The sequence below is a fragment of the Oxyura jamaicensis genome, chromosome 2 (assembly GCF_011077185.1).
Source record: "Oxyura jamaicensis isolate SHBP4307 breed ruddy duck chromosome 2, BPBGC_Ojam_1.0, whole genome shotgun sequence".
NCBI lineage: Eukaryota > Metazoa > Chordata > Aves > Anseriformes > Anatidae > Oxyura > Oxyura jamaicensis.
This window is the reverse complement of record NC_048894.1, coordinates 23582967-23599438: the sequence shown is the minus strand read 5'-3', so window position 1 is coordinate 23599438 and position 16472 is coordinate 23582967. Positions and strand designations below refer to the sequence as shown.

General features: G+C 39.9%; 1 protein-coding gene across 1 annotated transcript; it reads right to left on the bottom strand.

Annotated features, from left to right (window-relative positions):
• Positions 1-1198: 1198 nt before the first annotated feature.
• GTPBP10 (GTP binding protein 10) lies at positions 1199-13944 on the bottom strand. The gene is made up of 10 exons (XM_035318915.1): positions 13796-13944; positions 13215-13408; positions 13030-13121; positions 12293-12437; positions 9905-9978; positions 7345-7397; positions 4025-4132; positions 3655-3732; positions 2701-2824; positions 1199-1965 (listed from the first exon to the last, which is right to left on the bottom strand). The coding sequence occupies exons 1-10, from the start codon at positions 13931-13933 to the stop codon at positions 1748-1750; spliced, it is 1224 nt and encodes a 407-aa protein (XP_035174806.1). The 5' UTR covers positions 13934-13944; the 3' UTR covers positions 1199-1747.
• Positions 13945-16472: the final 2528 nt, after the last annotated feature.

Sequence of the window (16472 nt, the reverse complement as noted above, 5' to 3'; positions counted from 1 at the left end):
TTGATAAAGAGGCATCTGTGCTGAGTAAAGCCGGCTGCTCCTGGGCACAGCCCTGAGAAGCCCTCGGTCTGGGGCCGGCTGCTGCTGGGTGAAGCCTCACAGGAGTCACCGTGAGCAGAATCTGAAGGGTCACAGAACCATTAGGGTTGGCAAAGCCCTCCGAGATCATCTGGTCCAACCATCACCCCTACCACCAATGTCACCCACTAATCCATGTCCCTAAGCACCACGTCCAGCCTCTCCTTGAACACCCCCAGGGACGGTGACTCCACCACCTCCCTGGGCAACCTGTCCCAACGCCTGACTGCTTTTCCTGAGCAGAAATGTCTCCTCATTTCCAACCTGAACCTTCCCGGCGTAACTCAACACCCGCTCCCGCAGCCTCCCCCAGCCGGCCGGGCCGTGCAGCAGCGGTACGGGCTGCTCCGGCCGCAGCTCACCTCGCCATCAGGGCGCGGGGCCCCACACACGGGGCGCCGCCACCACCGCCGCCGCCATCATCACCATCGCTCCCTTCCCCTCGGCCCGTCGGGCGGCGGCGCCCCGCGGCATTGTGGGGTTGTAGTCCAGCGCCGCCGCACTGCCGGCTCCCGCCGCCCCGCGCGGACTACAATTCCCAGAGCCCCCCGCGCCGCGCCCTCGCCTCACCTCAGGCCCCGCCACCGTGCCCGGTTCAGGGGAACGCTGTAAATAATCCTAAAAGGGGGAAATAATCCGAAACTAACACTAATGATAAAATAATTGGGTTATGCGTAATGATAGCTTTCTTCCCAGAGACTGCTTTTAAGAAAATGTACAGAGACAGTTTGATTGGTGGGCATACACCATGGGATCCAGGTGGGAAACCTTTGATTAATTGCCTTAATTTGCTTTGCAATCAGAATAGCTTTAAAGTGGAAAACAACCTTTTCAACACCCGAATTTTGATTTTTTAAGTGAAACATAAACGTGCTGTTTGTAATACAAAAACTGGAACATCAAATGTTCACCAAACCATACAGCTCTGTCGAAAAGCAGTCATGTCCATCCTCAGAGCTGAACATCAGTGTCTCCACAGAAGGCACAACTGTCGAACTACGTTTGGGAATCAGGAATCAGGATTTACACAGTGAAGAGGATTACAGTAGGCACTAGCACATGTGCAGAAATAAATAAATAAATAAAAAACACAAACCAACCAACCAAAAAGACATCAGCCTTGCTTTTTCATGCTTCTACAAGTCACTTCCTTATGACCGTTTATTTCTGTTTTCCTTTAGAACTTTACAAATAACATCAACAAAACCCCACCATCTGATATCCATCCAAGTAGCACAACTCGTTCACCTGTGAAGCACTGGACCCTGCAAAATTTCTCCAGCAGTACCCCATCCCCTGGGTACTTCTGACATCCACAGCAAAAGACTCAAGTGCTTCAAGTTACTCCTTTTCTAACTCCGATGGCTTTAAGTTCTTCTTTCCACCTCCTTTAGCTAACAATATTTCAGGGTTCATCAGCTGTTAAGCAATGCTTTGAGATGCACGTACTTTGTTCTCTACTTTGTTGAGTCAGTAGCCAACACAATTCTGAAAAACTGTTCTCTTCCTGCATTCTGCTTTACCCAAGCGCCAAAAGGAATTAAGGTAACGGAGGAGAGCAGAGAACTGGGCAGTGATGGTAGGAGGAACAAAATAAAAGGGTCTGCATAGCAATGGGCTCATGTACATACAAAAATATATTAAAATGCATTGGGTCTAGCCAAGAATGCTAGCCTCTGCGCGTTTGTTCTCCTGCAGTTTGTAAAAGCAATAGTTTCTTTTTCCGATATTCTTCGTTCTCCTGCTCTGCTTCCTCATCTAGTGATTTTCTTACACATGCTTTTAGTTCCTCGATTCCTTCTCCAGTATATGTAGATATAGGGATTATATCTCTGAATTTGAGTGTATTCTCAGGAATCACCTCTTCCTGTAGTAAGCGCAAGGCGTCTGAAACATATTTAAAGAGTCAGTAAAAGCCCATACAGCACATCACTGCAAAGCTCATAAAAGCCCACTTAAGCCCATTTATTTTTAAAAATAGACTTTCATCAATTACAATAGAAAAGCATAACTAGAATTGTTACAGAAGTATTGTTTTTTAACTCATCTTTAAAGAATAGCTGAAGTCTTAGAAGATACGCACTAACATAGCACTTGTACCATACCATGCTTAAGCTCTCACAAGCGGAGTCTATATCCTTACTTTAAGATGAATATAAAGAAATTCCACACTGTAGAATGTGCAAAATGAACCTTTTTAAGGATTGCTGGTTCTTATACACTCCAGGAAATATGAAGAAATTCACCCCAATTTAACAGCAAAATTGAAGCAAACCTACATAGGATTGCCCAGCATCTTCATGTGCATTGGCCAAAGTCTTTAAGCCATAAATTGTATATACCTTGGTGTTTATAAGGGCACCTTCAAAGCATGCTATTGTTATTCAAGATACCTAAACTGGAAGTTTACCCTCCCAGATAATAGCTGGGCAAAGTATCCCAGGATTCTTCTGTTTTATTAAAATACCTCTCCAAAAGTGATGCCAGAGCACTCTATTTGCACACAAATAATACATTTAAAAACTGGAGTTCAATTTAGATTCTAACAGCTTGCCAATGCAAAGTTACCCACATTACATCTTTATTACTTTTGTCAAAGTTAATTGCTGAAATTTAATTTACCTTGAGGATTCTGTAGTTGTTTCATAAGCTCATTCAAGTTATCTTTTGCACAAGGCAAATCCATTTTATTAATGACCAGAAGTGCAGGCTTTGTCAGAAGTTCCTCTTTGTACTGCTCCAGTTCCTTAGAAGACGAGTAAATATACCTTAGTAAGTATTTGTAGTTTAAAAAGTGCTTCTTCAGTTTTACATCTACTCTCATATTTGTTTGTCTAAAGAGTCTCTGCGCCTAGAGCTCTGAGATTTATTCAGGAGCTCAAGGTTGATGTATCAAAGCAGTCTGACAGAAGAAAAACAGTTCACATCTACAAAGCTTAAGGAAATTCTTCAGAGTTTTCTAATTCTTAAGCATTTTAGTGGACAATGGTTTACAACAGAAAAATCACAAGCATGACTCAGCTAAAAATAAACTCAGCAACAAGTTGAAACTCAGAAGATTCATCATCTGAAGTTGCAGAGCTACAGAGAAAAGCTGCTAAACTTGAAATTAGGTAAATTGTATTATTTTAATCAGAAGAAATTTTAAGAGATGTAAACACTGAATTTCTGCAAAAGTGGGGCCTGTTTCATCTCCATTAGACTACGTAGCAAGGGCATTGAGACAGGGATTTAACTGTACCCATGTACGGTTAAAATGTCCTGTTTCTACTTCCTAAAAGGCTACAAAGCTGGAAAACTGAAAAAGTTGCATCTTTTCACCTTCACTTGGCCATGAGAAATATCCCAGCTGCTGCACAGATAAACGAAGGAGCTGTTATGCTCAAAGTAAAGCAGTTTCATCTGGATGATCAAAACAAAGATTTTATAATTTCAAATAATGTTAAACTTGTTAATTGGCCCCTGTACTGTAAATCCAGAAAACACATTAAGAATTGGAACTTCTTGGTCAAAACTGAGCCTCTTTCTTGTCTCAACACACAACTACAACTGACAATTAGGAAGATGAGAAGTTACCTTTGTTAGAAGCAATATGGTTTCAAAGGCTGTTCTGAATGGAGTCTTGGTAGACAGTTGAAACCCAGAAATATCCACCTGAAAAAAAGTTACAATAAAAAAGAGCTTTTCAAGTTACCCATTAATTATGCTTGGAACACTTCCCTGCTCTAAATTAATTGGCAACTTTTAGTCATAAATTCAGTTTAAGGATTTATCATCAGACATTTGTTTGAACTTTCCATTCTAAAAACAGCATTACAGCTATATTTATTACAAAACATGCAAATTACAAATAATTTCCTAAATTCCAAGTACACTGCAATTAAGATGCATTTCATTTACTGCACTGTCTTTGATTTCAATAAGCTATAAATTGTATTCAACTTACAACTAAGAGAAGATGTTTGGTTCTTTCTATGTGTTTGAGAAATTTGTGCCCCATCCCTTTATTTGCATGTGCACCTTCAATCAGTCCAGGCAGATCAGCTACCAGTATCTAGGAAAACAAGATTCAAACAAAAGATTTCCAATAAGCAAAAATGGTAATTTAAAACTATTAAAATGTCTATTATAATTTTATATAAAGGAAAGTATCCAGAAATGGGAATGTGAGGAGAATCTATTTTGAGAGGCCCCTGTTACAACAGCTATGTACTCCTTGGAGCAACATGGAGAATCAATTCTCTGGCAGCATGCATGGGCTGTTTGAATACATTTAGAACAGATTTAAACAAAATGCTACTATTACAAAGGCATTGTGTTCCTCATGTTCCCCCATCTATTTATTTGTAGCTGTCTGAAAACTAGAAAATAGAGGATAAGATCTTGCAAAAATTTACCTATTACCTGAGAACAAAACAGACTCTAGAATGTGAGAAACGAGGCTATCACGTTTGTAGAGAATTCAAGCCGTCAGTGGAAAAGAAAATGAAGTTTGTTCCTTGTGGCTACAGAATACCATTATTCCAAATTCCATCCCACTAAACATTGCCCCCATGAGCATGAGAAGCTCCAAGAATTTCACAGAATCACAGAACTGTAGGGGTTGGAAGGGACCTCGAAAGATCATCGGGTCCAACCCATCTTCTGCTCTTCAGCTGCAATGAGATTTTGATTAGTGTATCAGCTGCCAACCAGAACCCAGCTAGAGCTGTCAAACTGGACAGGAATCCTGTCACTTTCTCTGCTGATTGGAAATGGTTTGTGTAGTTGTAAAGAGAGAAGAAAGACTGAAAAAGAGTGTAATACTAAAAATCCCACATCTACTCAGTAACTCACAGAAAGCTAAGACAGAGTGAAGCAAAGCACAAAAGCAGGGGCTTCAAATCTGATACTCACTTAGACAGCAACTGGATTGAATTATGCAGGGCCCAAAGCCAGCAAGCCAGCATGCTAAGACTTCCAGCACACAACATACTGTTGCAGGGGGCTTTCTGCTATGAGTGAGTTTCACACCCCTTTCTCTGTCACATTTTAATGATTTTCCTAAATATTTCAGTCCTTGCTTCATAATTTTTGATCTACAGGGACATGAGAGAGAGCTGGGTGAACTGTACACTCAGGAGATGATAACTACAGAGCTGGAACAGAAAGATCCGCTTTCTGGTGTGATGCATTCTGGTGCTGTACTGGCATCACCACTCTTCCTGACTTGTCTTTCAAAGAATATTTTTACAGAGCTCAAAGAACTTCAGATTCTCTCAGACAGCATTTGGTTCAGATATTCTGGTAAAATATGTGAAAGCATCTGCCAACTTCCATGATCTTGTGCTAGGACCCAAACCCCAGCCTAGTTCTCAGATCTTCCACTTCTGTTTCATTGTATAACAAGGTCTTTTTGCTAGTAGAAGATAATGACTCAGATGGCAACACATAACTAGCATTTATTTTTTTCTTTATAATGTACTAAAATAACTGCACTGCTATGTATTTCTTGAAAAACTTCAGTGTTCTGCAGGGAAAAAAAAAAAGAAGATACAATGAACCACCATCTCGTGAATGACAGGACAGTCACCTCAATTATTGCTCATAACAGCTCACATCTTGTTTTCAGCAGTTGCAATACTGAGAGCTGAGTTATTCCCTCTTACTCACAGATGCTCACGGTGATCACAATCAGCAGCTCCCTTGATTTTAGAAGAGGGGTATGTTGTCCAGACAGTTCTTATATAGCACCCAGTACTGTTGTGTAAAAACTATGACATGCAGAGTCACCCAAGAAGTAAAATGACATCAAACGGGCTGCAGAAAAGCAAGCCAGGAGTGCAAGCAATTCTCCTCCTGGAATCTAACACAGCAGTAAGAATAAGAATTCCTGACTCTTGGCAGGTAGTTTTTCAAAGACTAAGAACAATCCTGTTATTTGCAGCACAGTTTTTGAGGATAGGTTACTTTTAATTAGCAACTAAAATGAATATACAGAAAGTTTCCCTTAGAGGTATGCATCTCTGCAGTGAACTGTCCAGTTCAAAGGGAAAAACCAAAATTTCTGAGAAAGCTACACTTCATATATTCCACAGACCAATCAGTTTGTCTTAACTTGTACAGATTACATGAAATCCTGCATATTTTTAAGAGCCTGGAAAATTAAATTTACTTCCTTTTTACACATGATTTTGTTAAAGGTAGATAAATAAAGATTTTGACTATCAGCTACTGAATCCTCTAAGATTATTCCTTCTGAAGGGGAAAAGTGTTTTCTGTCTTTTCATATCTGAGGGGTATGCTTTTCTGGTTAACTCATATGAAACCCTTTTATGCATTTGCCTTTTATCTTTGAAGCGACGAGCCCAGCACTGCCTGTGTCATACACTTAATATCACATCAAAGTTTCAAGCTTGAAGAATCAAAATGTTTGCTTTAGCCTTACGCGAACCAGGGGTCCAATTCTGTGCCACAATACTAGTAGGACTCTCATTTAGCATTGTTTTTTCCCCCGGGGGATACTGTATAAAGGATTCCAGGCACCCCAGAATTATTTGACAATATGAACTGAGAAGGCTGGGTGGAACTGGATTCACAAGACATAAGGTGGTTTGTAGCTCCAGAAGACTGGAGCTCCAGCGTACTACAAAAAGAACTAGAACCAGGTACCTCACCCCACAGGTACTGCACTATTCTGGCTGTTCAATCATTCTAACTTCATTTTTATTTATTTTTTATTTAAAGAAAAAAAAAGAACTCAGAGCAGCCAAGCCAGAACAGTAAGTTATAGCAACTATTTTCATTCACTACTATGGATCTGTAGCTGCTAGACAAATTTGCCCCTATTTAAAATTCATTCTGAGAATTAATTCCAGAGCTCTTGGTATAGCCAACTTGCACAACATGTGCCTCCTCTAGATAAGAATAACATGCTAGTCTCTGAAACAATTACTTTAATCAAGATTATAAAGCGGGATTAGAAACAGAAAAGAGATGTGAAAATGAGGAGCCATTCATTAAAGTGACAGGAAATCAGCTCAACTTTACAGAAGACAGCTTTATTATTGTCAGATTATATAAGATATTCTTTTACTACTGGATAAAATACTGTTTTCTCCACAGATTCCATTAAATTCATGTAATTGTACTATACATGTATGCATTATATATACACATACAAAAAACCCTACAAGTTAATCTTCCATTTCTTTTTGGAACGATGTTAATGTTAAACAACCATTAAATAACCACTGAAAACCAACCAGAATGAACTTTCATACCAACCTGTTTATAATCTGCATACATGATCTTTCCTAGTTCAGGCTGTATTGTTGTAACTATGACGAGGGAAGAAAAAGAAGAGGGGAAGAAAACAAAACTGGTTTTAACATTTTAAAAAATGTTAATATTCAAAAATATTTAAATGTTGCAGAATTTTCTCACTTCATATTTACATAAAACAAGTGTTCAGTAGCAGAAAAATAATGCAAGTGGAATGTTAAGAATTACTGGAAAAGGAATAAAGAAAAAACAAGAGAGAAAAAAATTATACTACACTATAAACCACAGGGTGTGCTGAATCTTGACACAGTGTGCAGTACTGATCCCCTCATCCCAAAAAGGGAGCAGAAGAGCCAGAAATTTTGGACTCAAAAGGATTATCCAGAATATGGAACAGCTTCCTAATGAGGAAAGGCAAAGTAAGCTAGGACTCTTCTACCTGAAGAAAAACATGAAAAGGCTGTACAGGATCAGGAGTGGCAAGAGAAGTAGGAGTTATGAGTACTTGGGATTCTTGTACTCTTCACTAGAAAATGAGGCATCAAACTCAAAACACATATACACACACACAAAAGATGGAGGTAGCCTTCAAAACACCACAGTTAAAGCTAGGGAACCCCTTGCTACAAGATACATGACTACTCAGAACAATTACTTATGGGCATGTACCAGGTTGGAGTTAACTTCCCTGTCCCATACAGTGCTGTGCTCTGCTCTGGTAGTTAGAACAGCCCTGGTATCACACCAGTGTTGTGTCTGTTGCTGAGCAGTGCTGGCACAGCATCAGGACTGTATCCAAAATCCCCTAATGCCAGTAGGCTACAGGAAGGCAAGAGGTGAGGAGGCAACATCACCAGGGCAGCTAACCTAAACCAACTAAAGGGATATTCCACACCATATGGTGTCACATCAGCAGTAAAAGCTGGGAAAGATGAAAGAGAAATGGAGGCTCTCATTATAAAACCATCTGTCCTCCTGAACAACCGCTACATCACTTGTTGATGGGAAGTAAAGACACTTGTTGATGGGAAGTAAAGAATAATTGGTTCTCTCTTTGCCTCTGCACTGACTTTGCTTTTTTTTTTGTCCTCTTTTTTTCCCCCCTTTAATTAAATTATCCTTATCTCAACCTGTAAGCCTCCTCCCCATCACATTTTCTCCCTCCGCTCTTCCTTTGAGAAGGGGGAAATGAGAGGGTGGTATGGCAAAGAAGATTACTAAACACAAAAATCATGGATGGCTCAGAAACTCCCTCAATCTCAAATGTAAGCCCACATAAGGGAAGTATCCAGTGTGTTTGCTACGTTCTTATCCTTCTCCCCAGTCATCTGCTTTTGGATCCACTCAGAAGGCTGATGAATGTCTCCTTCAGCATTGCATGGTTATCATTTCTTTATATTTCTACCTATAATATTTCTATTACCCTAGTTATCAGAAACCTCAAGATTATTTTAGGACAGGCAGCCCATCCCTTTGCTCACTGTCAGAAAAAAAGGAAAATACAGGTTCTGTAGTTGTGCTATTTTAATGGTAGCTATTACAGAGCTTACTCAAGACTGATGTTAAAAGAGAAATAATGGAAACAGCCACAATAATGGAGATCACAAAGATCAGTTTTGTTTTGTTGCCTTTTATCACTAGGTACAGAATTGATGATGATGCAAAGCCTTGGTGTTTTCATCAGTAAATCTGGGACTAAAGTCTAGAAGAAAGGGAAGGAGGGCAAACATCTGCAGCCTCCATCTGTGAAACTACTGTAGTTATTTGAAAGCATTATTCTTCTCTCTGGCAGCTTGTTTTGCAAGTTATTATCTGCTTAATTAAATAATTTTGACTGGCTTCCAAGTTTTCTCAATAAGCTCACTGTGATGGCTATCTGGCTGGTGACCTCTTGTCATGCATGAAATCCCCGATGGGATTATTGGACCTTACTGTAGATTTCAACATGTATTTTTTTAACACACAGCACTTGAAGAGACAGCAGGTGAGGACAACACCTTTTCACAGGTAAAACTCTGAGCAAACAACCTAGGCAAAACACAGGCAGCTGCAGCACAGACCAAATTAGGCTGCTTTTTAATTAAAGAATGCTCAGATGGCTAATCCTTATTTACTGATAGAAAACTAATAAAAATAGCATTTTTAGTGGACAGATTCAAAACCAGTATCTTACTCTGTTACAAGAACAGGTGGTAGCTATTTCCAAAGCACACGAGATGCTTATGCAAAGGGACACAACAGTGCATATTCAGCAGAGTGAGGACACTGCACACCACAGAAAGTCCCAGAAGAAATAAAAAGTGCTGATACTAAAGTAAATGCTAAACAGACCCTGTACGAGCAGTTTCAAGCACTATGAGGGTGAACACGAGAAAAAAAAAGTGATGTTGTAAAAGGAAATGGCAAATTCCCTCTATTTTTTCTAATTAATAATCTGCATAACATAATTAGTACACAACAAGGTTATCCCCTATTCTTTATTATAAACCTTTAAATCAAGCCAGAGAAAAGAATTCTTGCTCTCATTAAATATTACAGCACTAAAATAAAAGTGTGAACTTACATGCATAATTTGCAATCTCAGGTTTGGCGTGAGAAATCTTGCTTAGCAAGGATGATTTTCCTGCATTTGGAAACCTAGAAGGGAAGTCATGATTTATACAGTGAATGAACATGTATGTGATTCCTGTATATTTTATTACCAAATATACTGCATTACCTTAGTCACACTCAATGCCATACACTCATTTATGCAGACTCATTTACACACTTTTCTTTTTAAAACAGATCATTACTTTTATTTTAAATCAAATATGAAATATTTTTATAAATTTAACAACGCTTCCAAGGGCTGCAGGCAGGTGAGATGTGTTTGTGTATATTTTTAAGACAACAAACTTGTATAAGCAATCCTGAAATCATGACTCTCTAGCTCAGAGAAGGCTCAGTGGGGTATCCTATCAACGTGTATAAATACCTGAAGGGAGGGTGCAAAGACGGCAGGGCCAGGCTCTTTTCAGTGGTGCCCAGTGACAGGACAAGAGGCAATGGGCACAAACTGAAACACAGGAGGCTGAACACCAGGAAGCACTTCTTTACTGTGAGAGTGACCAAGCACTGGTACAATTTGTCCAGAGAGGCTGTGGGGTCTCCATCCTTGGAGAACATCAAAAGCCACCTGGATGCGGTCCTCTGAATGGCCTGCTCTAGATGGCCATGCTTATTTTAAAGATAAATATGAGCTCTAAAAAACTGAATAGCCTTGATCCCTGTCAAAACTTAAGCTAATGCTGTAGTCAGGATATAGCCTATAGTCTTATAGCCATCTGTTCCATACAGGAGACCATACAAGACTTGTGTTCCACTCAAATTCAGGGTTACTCATCACAATGTTTCATTGTAACAGGGATCAAAGACAACTGTCCACAGGCAATTGATTGTTGGTCACAAAGGCATGTGTCACTCAGAATGTATCATACAAAAAACCATATACTCTTCACTCAAATACGCACGATCATAGCCTGTTAACAAGGACAGCTAATAAGAATGTGAACTAATGAAAAACAAGAATATTATTACATTAAGGAGCTTTCTTCAAAAAGAAAGACATAATGAATCTTGTTATAACAGTGAAATTATTGAGGGTAGTTTTAATGCTTTCTGATGTCAAAAGGTACCTTAAAGACAACCTGAAGGTTACCGTGGTCATGTCCTCAAGCAAGTGTTTTGTTTCCACTGAGGCACAATATCTTCTTTGAAGTTTAAATTGCAGCCTATGCTACCCATCACAACCTGTACCCAAACTTGATAGCCCTTTCTCAAGTCTACATTTTTTTTTGACCTGAGCTAATAGCAAACTACTTGCATATCTACTGAAGTGAACATAATGAGCTCAAAGAGATCAAAGTACAATCACAAACTATCAGAGGTTGATTCATACTCAAAACAAGAAAATAACATGCTCCTCAAATTAACTGATGATTCTTTTTAAGCTTTTTAAAGGGAAACCGCCAACTAAAATACAAGCCAAAGTGTAGGATTAAAGAAGCACCAGTGCCATAGAAGTCTTTTACTTCTCACAAACTCTGAAACAAGAAAAAAAAATCTGTATCGTGTAGTCACTGAAGACCCCTTGAAAAATTGTTTAACTCTAGGTGATAGCTTTGTTAATAACAGAATTAAGTTATTTATAATAAGTAAAAAAAGAAAAATCAAGTTTCCATTCCGTAAGTGTATATATCAATTAAGATCATTTCAGCCTAGAACTACTTTTCTCACTTCACACTTTTTGTTTTTTTATGAATGGGGAACACTATAGGGAACACAGGGGAAAATATTAGAAGAAGCTAAGCAGACCAGCATTTCCACAACTGTTTGTTAAAAGCTTTCTCCAAATCAATACGTTTATTTATGTTGTTAATAAGCAGCAACATTGAAAAGCAGGAATGCAAACGAAATGCAAATCCTATTGCTCTAGCTCCTAAGTTCCTTCCCACATTCCATGGTGTTTATCTGAGAGAGCAGACTACATAGCCTTTGAAATTCTTTAAGACTACTACTGAAAGGATCCACTTGTGCCAGTACCAAAACATGGAAGGTGCAGTATGGACACTGTGCTCAGCTTTGTTTTGCACCTCCTACTTACTTTGCAAATATTAGCTAATGATGTCTTGATAATCACTGCAATTGCTAAATTCACATATGTTAAACCAATGGCCGTGATTCATGAAGTCCTTCACCCACAAAAGCACAATCCATATTTTCTAAATTCTAGAATTAATTTTAAATGGTTTTAAGCTCTTATTTTTACCAACTGGAAGTAATTTAAGTGGCAAACTTAAAGTAACAGTCACATTCCATCTCTAGAATTTCTTTGAAATCGCTTTTCAGATTTAGTACTCAATTTTCTAAGGTCAGTTCTCAAACTACAGTACAGAAGCACAGTACTTACCCAACCAAGCCAACATCAGCTATAAGTTTCAAACCAAGATGAAGAATTCGCTTCTGACCTTTGCAAGGCAAGAAATTTGTGGCCAAAGAGCCTCCGAGACCTCCACGAGCCGCTAAGAATCTCTCTCCTGCTGCATTAACTTCTCCTGAAAATAAATTCACTAGTGAAAACACATAAACCCCTGCAAGAGGTCAGTTGCAATCTCCCACTTAAACCGAATTTATCTTCAATGAAGAGCAAATTTTCTGTACACTTTCACAGAGCACTATTTCAAGAATGCTGTACCAAAAGAGATGTGGTGATTATTAATAGATGCTTTTTTTTTTTTTAATTGTTTTAGGTAATTCAGCAAGAATCTGTATTTTTTTAGGCCGTATCACAATTCAGGGGGACACTTAATTAAGCTTAAGGACACAGGACTTATCTAAGGTCATTAGTAGTCCTATGGAAAATCACAATGGCTTCCAAAGTAAAAGACTTGTTGCAACACCAATTTCCTTTCTGTTGCACATAGTAATACAAACTAACAACTGCTACTTGCTGGCAGGGGTCTTTGCTTGTCCAACAACTTTTGCAGTGTAATTTTTGTCAAGTTCTGTTTGTCTATGAAAAGGAAAACAAAATATTTTAGGAGGTATGCAACCTTAAACATCGGTACATTTAGAAGTCTGATGGATACTTTCAATAAATATGACAGCACCTATTAGGATATGTTAAAACAAAGCAAAAATTCTTACCAATCTGCTTCCCATCATCATCGAGAATTGAAATCCCTGGTGGCACATGAACTTCACAATCTTTCCCTTTTTCACCTTTCAGCGCTCTAACACTGGGAGAAATTAAACCAGGCAGAGTAAACTAAGCTGGCATTTTGCTCTCCAGGAAAGATGAATATAACAGCTTTCACCAAACAGATTCTGACCTGCTGTTGGCTCCTGTTCCAGCTACAATTCGCTTCTGGGGATACCGGTTCTTAACGCTCTTTAAGGTTGTTCTTTCTTGGGCAACGAAATAGACATCGCCGCCTCTCCCTCCTTCCCCGCCTAGACGAGGGTAGCCCATGCCACCAGTTCCTCCTCTCACGTAGAGCCGCAAATCGTCAATAAAGGTGCCATACTGACAAGGAAACACATTTCACATCACCATTACCCTTTGTTTATCTTTCGTTTTATTCATGAGGTACGGCGTGGCTGAAACGCCTGAGGTAGAACTTTTCACTGAAAACTTCGGCAATAAAATACAGAGCAGAAAACAGCCAGGCAGCCCTTCCGGACAGTTTATAGTAAAGGAACGGTTTAATATTTAATCCCCGGCAACGATACCGGTCTGAGGGACGGGGCCAGGCCGCGGAGGGCGCCTCACAGGGACGGCGGCCGGGGACCGGGGTAGGACCGGAGAAGGGCAGCCGGTGTGTGTGCGTCCCACCCGTGTCCGTCTGTCCCACCCGTGTCCGTCCGTCCACCCCACCAGCCCGCTCCCTGCCTAACATCTGCCCGCACTGACCCTCCGCAGCGCCGCCCCGCTACCCCGCACCATGCTGCGCTCCGGCCGGGCCGCGCAGCGGCTCAGCGGCCCCGCACGGCCCAGCGCAGCCGCCTGCCGCCCGCCGCCATGAGCGCTGAGGCGGGGCCCGGCCCGCATGCGCGGCCCTCAGGGCCGGCGGGGGGCGGCGGCCATGGCCGGCCGGGGCTTGGGGACGGCATGGCGGGGGTCGGTACCTGGCTTCAGCCCCGTCACCCGCCCGCGTTCCGGGCCGAGGCAGGGGCGTCTGAGGCCCCTCTGGAGGCTGGAACGAGGTCCCGGCTGCCAGCGCTGCACGTTTTCTTGGCAAAATCCACAGTGTCCGCGCTTTCCTTGGCAGCTGTATGCCAGTCAGAGAGAAAACCTACTGCTGGTTTTGGCTTTTAAAGCCTCCTGAACGTGTTCTAACCTGCAAGAAACTCCGAGAAATCAGGACTTGGCTTTTCACTGAGATTAGTTTTCAGGAAATATATTACCGTGATCCTGACTACATGCTTTCACAAGTATTATTATTTTTTTTTCAGAAATAGGTAGGTTTGAGATAGCATGAGCATCTTTTCCGTGTGTATTTTTTTTAAATAAAATTTAATAAATTTTCATGAAAAAGTAAATACTTTCATTCCTTCTTACAGCCTTTCCCCTAGGCCATACATTCTCAACTGCAGTCATAATCTACCTGAGGACAGTCAGTACCATTTCCAATAATTTAATATTTAAACTAAGTTCAACAACCTTATTTTACCTGTTACATAATAACAAATAATGTAATTTACAAAAGAGTGCCATATCCATGCTAAATAGCCCAACAGAACATTTAATCAGAACTCAGGGTGCGCCCCAGCAAGGGGGTGTTGTCCAGTGCCATTTTAAGAGTTTGTCTTAGTTGCTTCCTAGCCTAGGACAAAATTTGGAAAGGATTTACAAAATATGTGTAAAATAGTAGCTACATCTCTTGATCCTTCTATGTATTACTGTTTTGACTTTAAGTCCATTGTAATTTTGCTTTATTTTGTACAAAAAACTAAACTATACTTAACTATATTTTAAAAAGACTACCAATGTATATAGTTCCATATAGTCCTTAGTTAATTGGGCTAAATTAGGAAGAAGTTTGGTTTTGAATGAACATAGGAAAGAATGAATAAAAAATCTGAACTCCTAATCATGTACTTTTCAGCTAAGCCACGCTTCTCCATGACAAAAAAAAAATATAAAAAAAATAAAAAAAAGGTGATGCCTTTAGCTTTTGTTGATCTTGGTGAATGAATAAAATAATACTTGAAATGAATAAAATTTTACAAGATACTACAGTATGAAAAGCCTTTTTTTTGTCTTGAAAATATATTCATTTTTATTTATTTTTTTAATATCTTTAGAAGGCCTTTGTCACTTTTATATTTTCTTTCTTTCCACCCACATGTATGGAACAAATACATTGACAAGCTTTTTACATAGTTGATTGTTTCTGACCTGCCTTTTCTGCCATTTCCTGTTGGTTTTACTAATCAACTGTTTCGACTAAAATTACTCCAAATTTCTACTTACTGGATGTACTTGCCTCGTACTGTAATGGAATTTTAAGAGCAGAAAACTTTTCAGTGATATAAACGAGAAAGTGGGAAAAGATGTGGCTGTATCCTAGTGAGCTTCAGTTAAATTCCCCAAATTCAAAGTATGCCTGGCCTGAGCGTCAAAATAGTTACACCGTATGGACAAAAGCAAGGTGGACAGTGTGAGTGGCAGAACAGAAATTACTACAGCAGCAACAAATGCAAAACTCCCTGTTATGGTTTTGTGAAGACAACATCTGAAATTCCGAAATAGTTGATACATAAAATCTAGTAGCAAGTTTTTCAACAGATATGTTAGGAATGTTACAAGATCTCTAGAAAATAGCAGACATGGGCCTGGCCTCCTCAAGGCATTTATCTGAGGGATCCTACTATAGAGGCTTGTTGGCTTAGACTGCCTCTGTAACTTGGTGGAGAGAGACATCTGCAGAGACAAGTCACATTATGAATGTCTCCCTGTAGATCCCCATCTCTCTGTGTGTTAAATCTTTGGAGTCAGGTGAGCTGAACCTGGGTTGTGATTGCTTATCTTTGAAAAGAAGACAAATGATCTGCCCAACCACAGACCTGTGTATCTGGTCTCAGTCACATCCAGAACTTTAGGGAAGTTCAGATTTGCCAGAAAGATGTAATTCCAGAAAACAAACAAACAAAAAAACAAAAACCTTCCATAAAGCACTTGATATAGTGTCACCTGGCAAGGAATGAATGAGCATACAGAGGTTTGGAAAGAGATGGTGAAGTGAGATAGAAACCAAGTAAGGTTGAAAAGGAAGATGTCAGTCTTTAAGGGTTGGTTTTAGGATATTTCATAGGTTTTCTAGGAGTCAGATAAGATTAATTATAACATACTGTTGAAATCTGGTGATGATATATGCTTAGGAATCATCAAAAGTCCAGAAAATACCTCAGGAGCTGTATTTTCATTTAAAGTAGGGAGGTATCAGTGTCATTGTTTAAGACTTGGGTGAAATGTCATTTGGGGTATTGTGAAAGTTTCTAATTGCTCTATAGTTGAGCCGAGGTTGAATTGAAGCAGAGAGATTAGGTGGGTCGCCAGAGAGACTGAGAGCATTTCATACGAACAG